Here is a 15,921-nt window from a genome sequence, read left to right on the forward strand (position 1 = left end):
CCACTCATTCCATGGATGTGAAAGCTGGATTTTCCCTTGACCCCTCAGATGTTAAAATGGCTCTTTTAAACATTATCTACATGGACAGATCCACATGCACTATACTAGAGTATTGAGAAAACTACAATTGCATTAAGAAAATACATTAAGGGCTGGAGAGATGCTTTTGATGTCAGGACACTTGCTTGCAAAGCCAAAGGTCCCAAGTCGAATTCCCCAGGACCCATGTAAGCCAGAGGCACAATGTGGCACATGCGTCTGGAGTTTATTTGCAATGGTTGGAGGCCTTGGCATGTCCATTCTTTCTCTCTCTCTCTGCCTCTCTCCCTCTCAAATAAATAAATAAAAATAAAATATTAAAGAACGAATGTACATGAAGATTCACCTAAGATCATGGCAACCACATCAGATTATGGTTAAATTACTTTTTTCCTAAAAAAATAGTTATGCTTGTACATTGAATATTATGTAGAATTTAAAAAACTAAAACTAGTGTGGTACTAGGTAAGAATGCATCATCTGAAGCACACATACAACCCAAGGATTAATGCTTTCATTTATTTGGGGCAGCAATTTAAAATGAAAAAAAAAAAAAATAGACCACAACTAACAAACTAAAATCCATGACATCGTGCTGGCTTGGGGTGTATCTTTGTAAGTCTAGTACTTGAGAGGCTGAGGCAGAAAGATTTGAGCTCCAGACCAGACTGGGCTATATAGAGAGTTCAAGGACACTCTCTCACAAAAGTAGAGCAATATCTAGATAGACTGATGAATTGATTGGTTAATTGATGATAGATAGATAATTGATGACTTATACATGACTAGATAGGTCGGTAGATAACTAAATGATAGAGATACAGATTGATATGAAGATACATGATATGTAGTAGATGCAGAACATGGATGATACAGAGATAGATGGGGTAATAGGGTTCTCTACAGGAAGAGAACTGATAGAGTGAATTATATTAGGGCTAGACGGATGGCTTAGCAGTTAAGACTCATGCCTGCAAAGCCTGAGGACCCAGGTTCAATTCTCCAGATCCCACATAAGTCAGATACACATGGTGGCTCATGTGTCTGGAGTTCATTTGCGGTGGCTAGAGGTCCTGGTGTGCCCATTCTCTCTCTCTCTCTCTCTCTCTCTCTCTCTCAATCTCTCTCCCTTTCTCTGTCTCTAATAAATAAATAAAAATAATTCTTTTTTTAAAAGTTATAAAATAAAGAATGAATTATATTAAAAGGGAATTTATTGGATTAGCTTCCAGCAGTCCAATAGCAGTTTGCAGGCCCCAGAGTCAAGGAAGCCGGTAGCTGCTCAGTCCACTTGGTTAGATGGCTCAGCAGTCCCCATCCAGCACGGAAGGCCTGTAGGCTTCCTACAGAGCCACTGATTTTCAATCCACACAGTTCTTCATTTGCCACTGGGGGGCGGGGGTCATTGGTAGAAGGAAGGGGCTCCTTTCATCCAGAGCTTCCTTACATGAAGTTCCTGCCTGAGAGGGGCCACTCACTCTGAGGGAAGGGCTTACCCTCGGAGAAGGATTTCCTTCCTCAGTTAAGCAACATGGGAGACCCACCTGAAAGGCATGCCTGGGGCACACGACTTTAACCCCAGCTCTCGGGAGGCAGAGGTAGGAGGATCTCCATGAGTTCAAGGCCACCCTGAGAATACAGAGTGAATTCCAGGTCAGCCTGGGCTAGAGTGAGACCCTACTTTAAAACGCCAAAAAGGGGGGGGGGCAGGGATGTATATGAATTCCTAAACAGATCAAGTTGACAACACCTTAACCATCACAGTGGTAAATAGCTAGATGAGGGACAGATGAAAGATATAATGATGATTAGATGATAGACAGGTAGATGATTGATCAATGAGAGACAGAGAGATAGAGAGATGACAGATGCACAGATAGGTGACAGATAGATTATAGATAAACTCAAAGCACGATTTTCATGGGACAAGATGAGTGTGTTTACATACACCTACAATCCTAACACTGAAAGCCGAGACTAGCATGTCCCAGGCCTTCATAACAGCTCCTTCTCTGAGCAAGGAGTACAGGAGTGTACTGCATGCTGCTTTTGACAACAGGAGCACAGCTCTCAATCCCGGGATAAGCGCTGTGACGGTCCAGTGTGGCCGGAGCGTGCCCAGTGCTTCACCAAGTAGTGGCAGAGAAAGACAGAGAGCCACAGAACCTTTAGTCATCTCTCCTGGAAAGAGGCTAAGTCATTCACAATAAGAACATCTAGTTCAGTGTTAACATACCAGCTGAACTTCAGCAAACTCTGGAATTATATACTAATTCACAAAGAGGCTGACAAAAAGTAAAAAGCTGCACATATAAGTACAAAGGAAAATGGGTTCATCACCTCTAGAAATTCTTCCCAGCTTTCAATGTGCACAGTTATTGGAAACTATGTAAAGAACTATAATTTCAAAATTTTAAAGAGAACAACATTTTAATGTAAAGCAACTGTGAAATGTAGCAATTAGCATGTATTCATTGTGTTCCTTGTGCTAAAGTTAAAGAAAAAGAGATAAATTAAGAATTTGGGGCTGGAGAGCTGGCTTAGCAGTTAAGCGCTTGCCTGTGAAGCCTAAGGACCCCGGATCAAGGCTCGGTTCCTCAGGACCCATGTTAGCCAGATGAACAAGGGGGTGCACACATCTGGAGTTCATTTGCAGTGGCTGGAGGCCCTGGTGTGCCCATACTCTCTCTCTCTTTCTGCCTTTTTCTCTCTGTCTGTAGCTCTCAAATAAATAATAAGGAAAAAAAATTGCTTAGTTATTATGTTTTTCTTATGGTATTGAAGATTAAAACAAAGGTCCCTTTAAAACGTTTATTTTTTCTTATTTTGAAACAGATCACACTAGGTTGTCCAGACTGGCCTTAAACATATTCTGTTTGGGCTGGGGAGGTGGATCAGCAGTTTAAGGTGACGGCTTATAAAGCCTGGGTTCAATTATCCAGTACCCTGTAAAGCAAGGTGCATGGCATGTTGTATGTGTCCAGTTTATAGTGAAAGAAAGCCCTGGAATGCCTGTATTCATGATATCTCTCTCTCTCTCTCTCTCTCTCTCTCTCTCTCTCTCTCTCTCTCTCTCTCAATCTCTCTCTGCCTGTCTCATAAATAAATCATATACATATATATATAATGTTTGTAGCCCAGTCAGACCTTGAACTCACAATCCTCAATGCTTCTGCTTCGTCCTCCTGAAAATCTGGTATTATAGGTCTGTACCACCTGACTCATTGAGAATATGCATGTATTCTTACAAGCATCATTGATTAAAAATAAGAATAGTGTTAAAATGTTGAGCGAACTTCTATAATAATATATGATACTATTCTGAAGCTCATGTTTTTTTCACATTACCTGAAAGTATTTTGGTTATTATATAGTTAAAACATACAGTGATACCATTCATTCTGTTTCAAGCTTAATGAAAATAATATTCTGTGAAGATCAATTGAATGACTTTTAGCAACTGCCGTTAAATTACTGTGTAAATCACTTTTTATTTGTTATCTTGGAACAAACTCTGCAAGGTGTCTTCTAATTCCTTTCCATTTATCTTGAATAAAATGGAAGATTAAGTGTGAGGTGTCCCCTATTGAAAATTAAGCCAAGTCCATGAGAAACCAATTGCCCATAAACCTTCAAACTTCAGAGGACTGTTTTAATGACTCCAAACACTGCCAAGTAAGGCTGGCTTATGGTCTCTAGAGTCTGTGTTCCCATACATTTTTTTTTTTTTTAAGTTTCATGAACACATTTCTAAGAACAAATAAAACTCAGTGTCCTCAACTGGGAAGGCCATGTAATATTTGTTTATTGAGTAGCACAATATTTTCCTTTTTAAAACTAACATGCATTTTTATGTCACATTAACATGTTTTCTGGCCATTTGTACCTTTCAAATAGTTAGTGTTTATTTCAACTTTTAAAAATTGTATTCGTTTATTTATTTGAGAGACAGAGAGAGGCAGAGAAAGAAAAATAATGGGCATGCCAAGGCCTCTAGCCACTGCAAACGAATTTCAGATGGATGTGCCACCTGGTGCATTTGGCTTATGGGGGTATTGGGGAATCAAACCTGGGTCCTTAGACTTTTGCAAACAAGTGAACTAAAAACTGAGCCATCATTCCAGCCCATGAACTATATTTTACTGCACACTCTTTACCTAGGAGCTCCTTATTCAGTCATACCAAGGAACTGTAACACAGTACTTAACAACATGATACAGAAAACACCATCTATCTTTTCCGAGTTTACGCTGTGTGTGTACACATAGACACGCTCATGTGTGCACCTGTGGATCTTTAGGTCTGCTACCACATTCGTAGCTCACCCATTTCCCACTTCTCCCCATCTGACCCCATGGACCAGATAGCCCTCAGGTGTATATTTCTTGGATTTTATGGGGATTTTTCAGCCTTAGTCTGAACGGAACATGTGTCTTCACTATCACTGTGATTCCTTTGATCCACAGTTTTGACAAATGCGTATGCCTTATCCGCCTATGCACATATCGGTAGACACCTCTGTTCCTTGCCACCTCTCCAACATGAGAGTGACGGCCAGGCAGACATATTTACCACACGCTTCAGATGAGACACACATTATGCTCGAGTGTTTTAACGTGTGCGGACAATGGATGTTATATAAACCACCATGCATTTAAATTGCTAAGACAAGGTTTTAATGCAAAACAACAATAAGATTTAATGTTTATGGGGCATTTATCTTGTTACTTTTAGTAGCCCTATAAATTTATTTATTTTCAAATTTATAGGTGATAGATCATTTAAGAATGTACTCATGGTGCTTTTTTCTTTCTTCTTGTATTGAGGATGGAAGCTGAAAGGCTCAAGTTCCCTGGAGGAGCACTATTCTCTTTGTGTCTATGGCTTTCACTCTAAAAGCAAAGCTTGTGTCATGTTTATAACACAAGGTAGACTGTATTAACTCCGTTTTTAGATAGATAAATGATGTAGATATATGGATGAGAGAGAAATAGATGGAGATGATTTAGATATGTACATAGGTAGATAGATGATAGATAAATCATAAATAAATAGATTATAGATAAATTAAAGATAGACAGATTATAGACATATGATTGTTGATAGATAGATAGATGATAGGTAGATAGATGATAGATAAATAGACAGATAGATGATTGATAGATTATATATAGATCAATAGATGACAGATAGATAAGAGATAAATGAGAGATACATGCAGAGATATATATGATAGATAGATAGATAGATAGATAGATAGATAGATAGATAGATAGATAGATACTGATTTTAAAAGACTTAAGTACCTTAGTTGTCTGAGATCAAATACATAGAGTAAATTGTTGGATCCACATTCAAAAGTAAGTTAGCTTTACAGCAAAGAACACTCCTAAATTCTACTACTCTGGCCAACATACTATGGAGCTCTGAGTATGGAAAGAAGCTCCCACACTCCTGCCCTGACCCTGTGGAACTTGCTCAGTTGTTGTGATTCTTACCTGATCGGCTCCCAGAGACGGCCTGAATGATTCACAGTGAGTTATGGTGATAAGGAACACACATCATAGTCACTAAAGCCCCAAGAGATATCTCCCACTGGCTGTACTCCATGAACAAAGAGACATCCCCCACTAGCTGTATTCCAGGAATTAAGCATGTTTGACCTCTGCACCAGCCAGGCACTGTCTGTGATGCTTATAGGTAGGCACATGTGTTGAAAATCAATTTAAATATCCAATGGGAAAACATGTGAACCGGTAAGAACATGGGCAGGCATGGGTAGGATGACGCACATTGATGATTCATAGATGCTGAACCTCTTCTTCCCCAGGTGTGTAGACGTATGTCTCAGGAGTTCTCATAATTTAAACATTTGTAGGTAAGCATTAAAAAGAGATGGAGTGAAAGGAAATTAAACTGTTCAGTTTTTATATCAATGAATTTTATATAAGGAAAAGCAGATTAGAGTTAAAGTTTATCACAGAGGGAGAAAAAGTCTCAGAACAATAAAATACAACGAGAAAACACAGATTTTTTTTCAGGGGGGAACACAGTAGCCAGTACCTTTATAAGAATCCCAGGGGGTGCCAGGTCTTGCTAGCTTCTTCCTGGGCTCTCAAGTTCACTCAGAGCTGGACTAGTCCATGTTGCAGTATGTTGTTAATAAAGTTCATTATTTAAAGATATCTTTTTTACATTTTCATTTAATTGCAAGCAGAGGAAGAGAGAGAGAAAAAGAGAGATAGGGAGAAGGAGAGAGAATGGGTGCACCAGGACCTCTATCTACTGCAAATGAACTTCAGATGCATGCACCACTTTGCACATCTGGCTTTACATGGGTATTGGGGAATGGAACCTGGTTCCTTAGGCTTTGTAGACAAGTACCTTAACTACTAAGCCATCCTTCCAGCTCATAAAGTTCATGTTTTACCAGGAAAGAGAGTGTTTTCCAAACTAAATAGCAATGAATGTCCATGGGTTTTTTTTTTTCTGTATAAACATACTTTAAAATAAATTGTCACAAGAAATCAAAGCCATGAGTGACCTCCAAAAGAATAATTCCTAACAACCACCATTTCAACCAGACATATTCAACGGTTTCCAAAAAGCAGGAGAGAGGAGAAGGTCTACAGCAGGATCGGGCACTGGACTCTATCCTTGATAACATCCACACATCTCAGGTATTTACACATAAATAACTTTTTTGTTGTTGTTTTTTCAAGGTAGAGTCTCACTCTAGCCAAGGCTGGCCTGGAATTCACTATGTAGTCTTAGGATGGCCTCGAACTCACGGTGATCCTCCTACCTCTGCCTCCCGAGTGCTGGGATTAAAGGCATATGCCACCATGCCCGGCTAAATAATTATTTTTATATATTGCCTAAATAGAAGAGATCAAAATCACCCTGCTCTTGTTTATATCATTTTTATTTTTATTTTTTTATTAGTTTTGTATTCAGCAAATACAGACAGTTTGGTACTTTTATGAGGCTCATCCATGATCTACCCCCTTCCCATTGGGCCCTCCTTTTTGAGGTATATGGGTTGCTCATTGCAGAGTTAGCCCACAGTGATTGGTGTGCCACTATTGCACTTGTGTGGGCATCACAACAGGTTATTTGCTGCTAAGTAGTTTAGACCATGAGTTGCTTGGACAGATATTGGTCATTTCCCCCAGTCATGCATGTAGCACCTTCTGGAACTAGACACACTGTCTGGAGACTGACTCTCTCCTGGCTTCCAGCCATGCCATTCAATTTTACTTGTCAGCTGCATATGGTGTCTTCAGAAGTAGGGTCTTACCACTAACCTTTAGTGGGTCATCAAGTACTCTGACAGAAATATGTCATTCTTTTGAAAGCTCTATAAATATCAGGCTCTTTTCTTTAAAAACAAGAATGATCCATTTATTTATATGTAATTGTATGTGAGAGTGGGCACATGTTGCATGTGTGGAGATCACAGGACCATTTGGGGGTCAGTCCTTGCCTTCCATCTTGTCCTCAGGCAGTGAGTCTCCTTCATCACTCTGTTTTACAGCTCCTGGAAATTCTTCTGTCTCTGTCTCCCTTCTCAGTTTAGGTGCACTGGAATTACGGAGCCCAACTACAGCTCCCGACTTTTTACCCAGGGTCTGGGGATCTGAACCCAGGTAGTCAGAGTTCCTCAGCAAGCAGCTTATCCACTAAGTCATCGTCCCAGCCCCAAGGCTTTTGACTTTTGAGGTTATGTTTTGTTTTGTTTTTCCTCTTTTCTTTCTTTTATTCCCTTACCTGTTTCAGAATAGCATTAATGGCATCTGTGAGATTCTCACATAAAGATATAAACTTAACCTCAATATGAAGCCCTTGGGGTCTATATTATGATCTTTGGTTATGGCCTCTGTGGGACACGCAGTTCTCAGATGGAATGCAGATCTTGTAACTGCAATCCAGGCTTTGTTGAGCCATGGCCTGGACTCTTCTACTAAGTATGCAACTCCTGGTTCAGTGTTCAGCATCAACTCAATGTCATTTCAAATGATACCAAGAGGGTGGTGGCTCAAAATGGCAGAAAGATTTGGCAAATATGTCAAGAGCTGAGCAAACTGCTCCTGACACTGCTTGGTTTCTGAATCTGAGCGAGGCGGTCTATCCAAACCCTCACGCTGCCTGTGCAAGGGGTATAGCAGGGAATGCTGACTGCTTGAAGGGACCAACAGATACTGGAGGATTCTGACATGAGGGAACCAAGATGCTTAGTAGTTTCTTAAGGAATTTCTCACTGGCTAAACCCACTGAAGGAGCTACACTGCAAATCCTAAAGAAAAGAGAAAAGAAATTTGAAAACATGGTTCCATCTTGTTTAATTTCTTAAATCACAATAATTGGCTATAAGTAATCTCATAATTTTCTCATGCACATGTATAAATGTGGACACATATTTCCACTATTAATATAAATTTACCTATATGTTTTTAAACACCTTTTTTATTTAGTTATTGGAGAAAGAGAGAGAAAAATTAATATACTTACTTATAGGACTCTATAAATCTTCCAGGTCAGATTAATTTATTTCTCTTTAAGCTGGGAAATTATTATAGTACTTTAAGACTTTTTTTTTCTATAAAATTTTAGTTGGTTTAATTAAGGATGATGTTTAGAGTTTGTTTGTAGAATTGTCTAAACCAGAGGAATTTTATTAAGAAGTTAAAATTATGGACTGGGGAGATGGTGCAGTGGTTCAGGACCCTGCTTGCAAATCCTGTCATCCTGGATTCAATGCTTCAGCACGCAGGTAGAGCCACGCAAAATGTGGCACAAGCATCTGGCATTCACATACAGATGTAAAATATCCTGGTATGCAAACGCATATTCCTGCACTCACACAAATTAATCAATAAATAAAAGCACTTTTATTTTTATTTTTAAAATTTTGTTTATTTTTATTTATTTATTTGAGAGCAAAAGAGGCAGATAGAGAGAGACAGAGAGAGAATGGATGCCCCAGGGCCTCCAGCCACTGCAAAGGAACTCCAGACACATGCACCCCCTTGTGCATCTAGCTTATGTGGGCTCTGGGGAATTGAGCCTCAAACCAGGGTACTTAGGCTTTACAGGCAAGTGCTTAATTGCTAAGCCATCTCTCCAGCCCAAAATAAAAGTATTTTTAAGAAAAAGTTTAAAATTAGAACCAATAAAACCAATAAAAGTTTATGAGCAATAGTCACATTGTCTTGGTCACTGTGATAATTAAAAAGGCTGATTTTGTAATATGCTGCTTAAAGTTAATAACATGACTAGGGCTGGAGAGATCTCTCAGCGGTTAAGAGAACTTCCTTGTAAGCATGAGGGCCTGAAGACACTTGACAGACCACTTGAGTTTGATTCCCAGGACTCACATGCATATCTAGGCTTGGTCATGTGCACCTGAAACTGCAGTTCCACAGGGAAAAAGAAACTTGAGAATCACCAGAGCGCATAACAAAAATGGCAAGCTCAGGAATCAGTAAGAGATCCCGGCTTAAGAATATGTAGAAGAGGAATAGAGATGGACATTCTGCTCTGGCAAGTACACCCCGTCTCAGGCGATCATATGGGGTACTGCACGGGTACATACACGTGCACATACTGTTCTGCACACACATACACACTAGCCCACAAAAACAAAATAGGAACAAAAAATTAAAATTACTGGGCAAGTCAGGTAGATCATATGTCCTCTCTGTTAGATTGTCCCTGACACTTGCATTTGTTTACTGAAGCTGCCAAAAACAATCCCATAGACTGCATTGTGTCTCCAAGAGAAGGTTACCTCTCCACAGATCTGTAGACTACAAGTTTAACATTAAAGCAGTGTTTATTTCTCATGATTGATATCTCTCTCCTTGGCTTGCATATATCTGTTGTCTTGCTATATCTTTTCAAGGTCTTTTATCTATAGATATCAATCCCTCTGGTCACTTCCTTTCCTTATAAGGATATCACCCTGTCGGATTGGTGATCGATCCTTACCACCTTTTTTAGCCTTAACTATCATATTCTGAAGCCTCATTTCTAAATAACTACATACATTGGGAACTACAGCTTCAATATATGTGTTTGGTGGTGACATACTTTATAATGATGGTTAATGATGATTGGGCATTCTAATATTCAGGAAAGCACTTAGATAACTGAGGGGCAGAAGACAAGATCTGTACACATCACCAAAAGTCCATAACCACATTTTTCCATAATTAAATATGAAAATGCAATAAAGAAAAGACCAGGGAAGACATGAAGAAATCAAATTTGGCAAGTCTTGACAAAATTGAGGGAAAGAGCTAAAGAAGAGAGGAGTGATGCTTCAGGACATGATGTCAGGTAGAAAGTGGTAGAGGAAGTTAATCTCTGGTGGTTTGTTGACATTTCTAAAAAATAGAGTATGTTTATTGGGTTTCCATGATGCTTGAGACTATTCATTTTGTAGTAAAATTATCCCCCACCAAAAACCAAAAAAACAAACAAACAAACAAAAAAAAAAAAAAAAAACAGAAGAGGCATTACTTTAAAAAAAAAAATTATTGGGCTGGAGAGATGGCTTAGCGGTTAAGCGCTTGCCTATGAAGCCTATGGACCCCGATTCGAGGCTCAGTTTCCCAAGTCCCACGTTAGCCAGATGCACAAGGGGGCGCACGCATCTGGAGTTCGTTTGCAGTGGCTGGAAGCCCCGGCGTGCCCATTCTCTCTCTCCTTTGTGTGCTCCTTTGTGCATCTGGCTAACATGGCTTCTGGGGAATTAAACCTGGGTCCTTCGGCTTTGCAGGTAAATGCCTTAACTGCTAAGCCATTCCTCCAGCCCAAGACATTACTTTCATCAAGCTTCAGAAAGATAATTTTATACTAACAATATAATTATAATAGAGTAAGGAAAGAATAAAGATTAGACAGCAAGCAGAACCATGATTAATATGAGATTTATTTTATGAAGTAATAGATGTGACTAATGGACATTGTGAATATTACTTCAAGACACATTTAATCAAATTCATACCTCACATGGGAAGCTTACATACAAAACAAAACCTCTTTGCTCCCATTATCAGTTTCATGGAATGTTCCTTGCCTTTAACCTCTGTATAGCAGCAGGTGAAGAACTTTCTTTGTCATTTAACTTTTTTTTTTTTTTGCATTTAATTTATTTATTTGAGAGAGAGAGAGAGAGAGAGAGAGAGAGAGAATGGGCACACCAGGGCCTCTAGCCACTGTAAACAAACTCCAGATGCATGTGCCACATGGTGCATCTGGCTTCCTTGGGTATTAGGGAATCAAACCTGGGTTCTTAGACTTTGCAGGCAACTGCCTTAACTGCTAAGCAATTTCTCCAACTTGTGCTGGACTTTTTGAACATGAAAATAATTGATGGATCTTAAAGTGGGCAGCACTGTCCACAGATGTTTTCCAACTGTTAGGGCTCAGACAAAACTGGAACTGTGCATTGTTAGCAAGTAAGTTACAGATCCTCAAGTTCTACTACAATGCGCAGAAATTTGTCTTCTTTTCCATTAGCTGAAAATCAGTTACTAGGACACTGATGTGCAAACAAGAAATAAAACTTAAAATTTACCAAAATTTTAAAAAGTATGAAAATCAACTGCAATGTTTCCATGTGGACTATCTTTTTTAAAAAAAAGAAAAATGTTTTCTGGTCTGGAAAGATAGCTTAGTGGTGAAGCACTTGCCTGTGAAGCTTAAGGACCCCAATTCAAGGCTTGATTCCTCAGGACCCATGTTAGCCAGAGGCACAAGGGGGCCCATGCGTCTGGAGTTCGTTTGCAGTTGCTGGAGGCCCTGAAGCGCCCATTCTCTCTCCCTCTCTCTCTCTCTGTCTGTCACTCATAAATAAATAAATAAATAAATAAATAAATAAATAAATAAATAAATAAATATGCTTTCTGTTTTAAATAGACTGAATGAAGCAACTTTTAGACAAGGTAAGACATTTCTGAACACACCACATTAGTAGAAACTGTAAGACAAGAAGTACAGAATTTACTAAAACATAAAATCCCTTAATTTTATGGAGAATTTAAGGGTCTATCATAGTATATCAGACACCTTTGTGATCACAATCTTTAAGAGAATAGTATAAGCTGAATCCAGTGTAATATTCAGAAATTGTTTAATGTGTGAAGATTGAGTAAAGACACAGTGGGAACCAGAGACTAGAGTTAGTTTCTGTTACTCCCACATTTGCCAAACAGGCATTACCTAAGAAGAGAAATGTGAAATTTTGTTCATTAGTGGATTCACCTTCCCTACCCAAAGATCTATGCTTATTCAGGCCATGTCAGAGAAACATGTCCAAAGAGAAAGAAAACTATTTATTTATGCTTTATTTAACCCTTCGTATAATCAGTAAAAATACATTTATTTCTCTCAAAATTCAATGTAAACAGAACAAGTAATGTAATATGGTGTGGGTGAGTTCAGCTAATGTTAAAATGTACCTGTGAAGTAAGAAAAAGAAGGGCTGGAGAAATTACTTAGCAGTTAAGGTGCTTGCCTGCAAGACCTAAGCAGTCAGTTTCAATTCTACAGTACCCACATGAGCCAGCTGCAAAAGGTGGCACATGTTTCTTGAGTCCGTTTGTTTGCAGTGGCTAGAGGCCCTGGTGTGCCCATTCTTTCTCTATGTGCCCTTTCTCTCTGCCTCTCTATCAAATGAATAAATAAACAAAATATTAGGGGAAAAAAACGGAAAAGAAGAAAAAGAGCCAAACAGCCCAGGTCTGTAGGTGGGAGGGGCTGTTGGGAAGTGTCTGAAATGGGGAGAAAAGATAGACTTCTTGCCCTTTATGCCTTCCTGGGATATTGGATTCTCAATGCCTTTTGCTTCCATTTCTTGAATTCTTCTTTATACAGTTAAGAGCAATGCAAATGATTTGCATCCATTGAAATGCAAACTAATGATGGGATGCACCTGAATTTCCCTTGATTATTTGCCAGCATTCTCCATTGGCTAATAGCCATGGGAACCTATTTTAATGCTCCCAATGCTTGAGTAAGATTAAATCCTTTACAACTGTCCCTTTTGACACAGTCACATTGCATGGGGGATTTTCTAAGTATCTCCAATAGATACTATTACCTGTCACTCACATTCAACCCTCTGCATTTAAATGCATAGATTTCAGTTTGATATTTGCAAGAAAGCCTAAAGATGCATTTTCTTTTTCTTTTAGCTTCAGACAAGCTTGACTGAGCCAATGACATTATCGAAATCCATCTCTCTTCCTCGTAGTGCCTACTGGCATCACATCACGCGTCAGAACAGCGTGGGAGAAATCTACAGCTTGCAAGGCAAGTAGCTTTATAGTGGCCCAGCAGCACTAACTGCCAGGATTTCCGTCTGGTAGAGCAAGAGTCTTGAACTTTGCTGTGTAACTGCTGGGACTTCATTTTCTCCCCTTTCCCCTTATGAACTTGTCAGTGTGCTCAGTGAAAACACTTTAGGTTTACTGCTACTTTCAAAAAGTTACGATTTTTTAAATTTATTTATTTTTTATTAATTAGTTTTGTACTCAGTGAATACAGTCAAGTTGGTACCATTGTTAGGCTCATCCATATCCTACCCCTTCCCCTTGGCACCTCCTTGTTGAGGTACATGGGTCATGCATTGTGGAGTTAGCCCATAGTTATAGGTAGGATAAATGTCTGCACATCATGACCCAACATGTGGCTCTGACATTCTTTCCTCCCCCTCTTCTGCAAAATTTCCCTGAACCATGTTGGGTTCATTCTTGGTCTGCTTCAGTGATGAGGTGTTGGGGGCCTCTGAGTCTCTGGATATCTGATTTGGTAGGAATTGATTATTCTCTGTGTTGATCTCCTTAACCCTTGTGCTGGTACCCAGTTCACCAAGAAAACAGCACCCTTGCTTGTTTCATAACAGTTATAATTTTATATATGCAAAGGTATAAAAATTATTCCAGAATGTGCTGTGAGTGTTCAAGACCCTATTTGGCCTAAGACCTTGATTGGAGCATTATATGAAACTTATAATCAGAAGCTAAAAGTTAATGATGAGGTCTACTTCATGCTGTATTTTACAAATGATTTCATTTTTTTACAACTTTTGATCCATAATAGGATTAAGCATCAATTCAAGAGTGGGTTTCAGAAGCAGTAATAAAATGCTATGTAAATCTACCCTTAGAAGTTCTGAGTTATGCCAAAAGTTCATCATAGAAAGTCTGGAGAGGGTACAGGTTTCAAGGTAGAAGGGGCCAAGTGTAAGTACCAGGCTCCTGCGTGTTTCCCAGTGGTGGGTACCCAGCATGGCAATGGTTCAAAATGAACAGACAGCAGACATTTGATCAATGGCACAGAAAACGGTGGCATTAGCAGATGCCTTTCTGTTCTCTCTTTTGTTTCAACATAAGCATATCCTTCCAATCCAATACTCACCCTGGAGGGAGCCCAAACGGAGAAACATCGCATTTAAACACAGAACTGAAAAAGCATATTCACCTCTCAAACTTTTATTAGCACCTTAGGCTTGAATGGGATAGGCACCAGTATTGCTGAAGGTGGTACCAGTTACCGCTTTCAGCATGGTTAGGCATTTATAACTTTGTTTTCATCTTTTTAAAATCTTTTTCACATGTTAGCAACACTAAATATTGTGGCAAAATAAATCTGTTACAAGCAAATTGAAAAAAAAAATGTTTTGATAACAATGTTTACTTACCAAGGTTTTAGATAAAAGAATGTAGTTCAAGCAGTAAAATATAATGGTTAAATATATATTCTTACAGGAAAATTCCTTGGAATGATTTCAGTAAACTTAGAGAAGGCAAACAGCAGGCAATTATATTTTATGTTTCATTTCATTTATTTATTTGAGAGAGAGAAAATGGGTGCATCAGGGCCTGTAGCCTCTGCAGAGGAATTCCAGATGCTTGAGCAACCTTGTGTATCTGGCTTTATGTGGGAACTAGGGAACTGAATCTGGGTCTTTTGCCTTGCAGGCAAGAGCCTTAGCTGCTAATCCATCTCTCCAGTCCACATTTTATACTTTAAATGCTTATTTACATGTGTAGCTACATGGATACCTGTATTTAAGACATAACTATTATATTTTAATATTATCTACCTCTATATGAAAACATTTAATAGCATAAGGACTAGATACTTAGAGAAGCAAAAAAGGTTCAATTACCAGAGAGAGGGGGATTGGAGTACAACTCAGTAGTAGAGCATTTTTGCAGTATACATGACATCTCTGGTCCAAGTATAAGAAAAACAGGAAGAAAGAGAGGAATGAAGGAAAGGAGGGAGGCAGGGAAGGAAGGAAGAAAGGAAAGGAAGAAGGAAAGACACAGACAGAAAAAGAAAGAAGAAGGGAGAATAGTGGGACAATGAAAGATATCACTGGATTCCCCGGCTTATACCTGTGCACCCTGCACTAAGGGATAGAAGATCAGGTGGGCTTCATAGGGACACCCTTTTTCCAAAAGCAAGCAACAACAAAAGTGCAATCAAAGAAAGGACACATTTCTTTGCTCCACCACAAAGTAAAATAATTGGGTACACAATTTTGTACAACTCATCAATCCTTCCCTTCTTGGGAAATATTAGTATATATAATTACAAGGTTATTTGTATTTGAATATAAGAGTGTGTGTGTGTGTGTGTGTGTGTGTGTGTTGTTTTGATAAGACTATACTCCACAGGGAAATACAATGTATGAATCAAAAAAATGATAACAAATTTCTATTTAAAATACACAAGTTAGTATAAGGAGTTTGAAGCAATATGATACTTAGCTTGCTTTTATTATTAGTCTACAACTACAGAAAATAAAAGTTATTTATTTTCATGAAAGTATGAAAGAAGCTTTTCTCTATAAGGAGAGTTAAC

At 38.8% G+C, this 15,921-nt stretch overlaps 1 protein-coding gene across 1 annotated transcript in view; it reads left to right on the forward strand.

The window, feature by feature from the left end:
• Dok6 (docking protein 6) overlaps positions 1-15,921 on the forward strand; it is a 394,737-nt gene that overhangs the window by 302,149 nt on the left and 76,667 nt on the right. Inside the window, exon 8 of the mRNA XM_004654811.2 lies at positions 13,242-13,359. Coding sequence (XP_004654868.2) covers positions 13,242-13,359 — 118 coding nt within the window. The remainder of the gene's footprint in view (positions 1-13,241; positions 13,360-15,921) is intronic.

The sequence above is a fragment of the Jaculus jaculus genome, chromosome 15, assembly GCF_020740685.1.
Source record: "Jaculus jaculus isolate mJacJac1 chromosome 15, mJacJac1.mat.Y.cur, whole genome shotgun sequence".
Lineage (NCBI taxonomy): Eukaryota > Metazoa > Chordata > Mammalia > Rodentia > Dipodidae > Jaculus > Jaculus jaculus.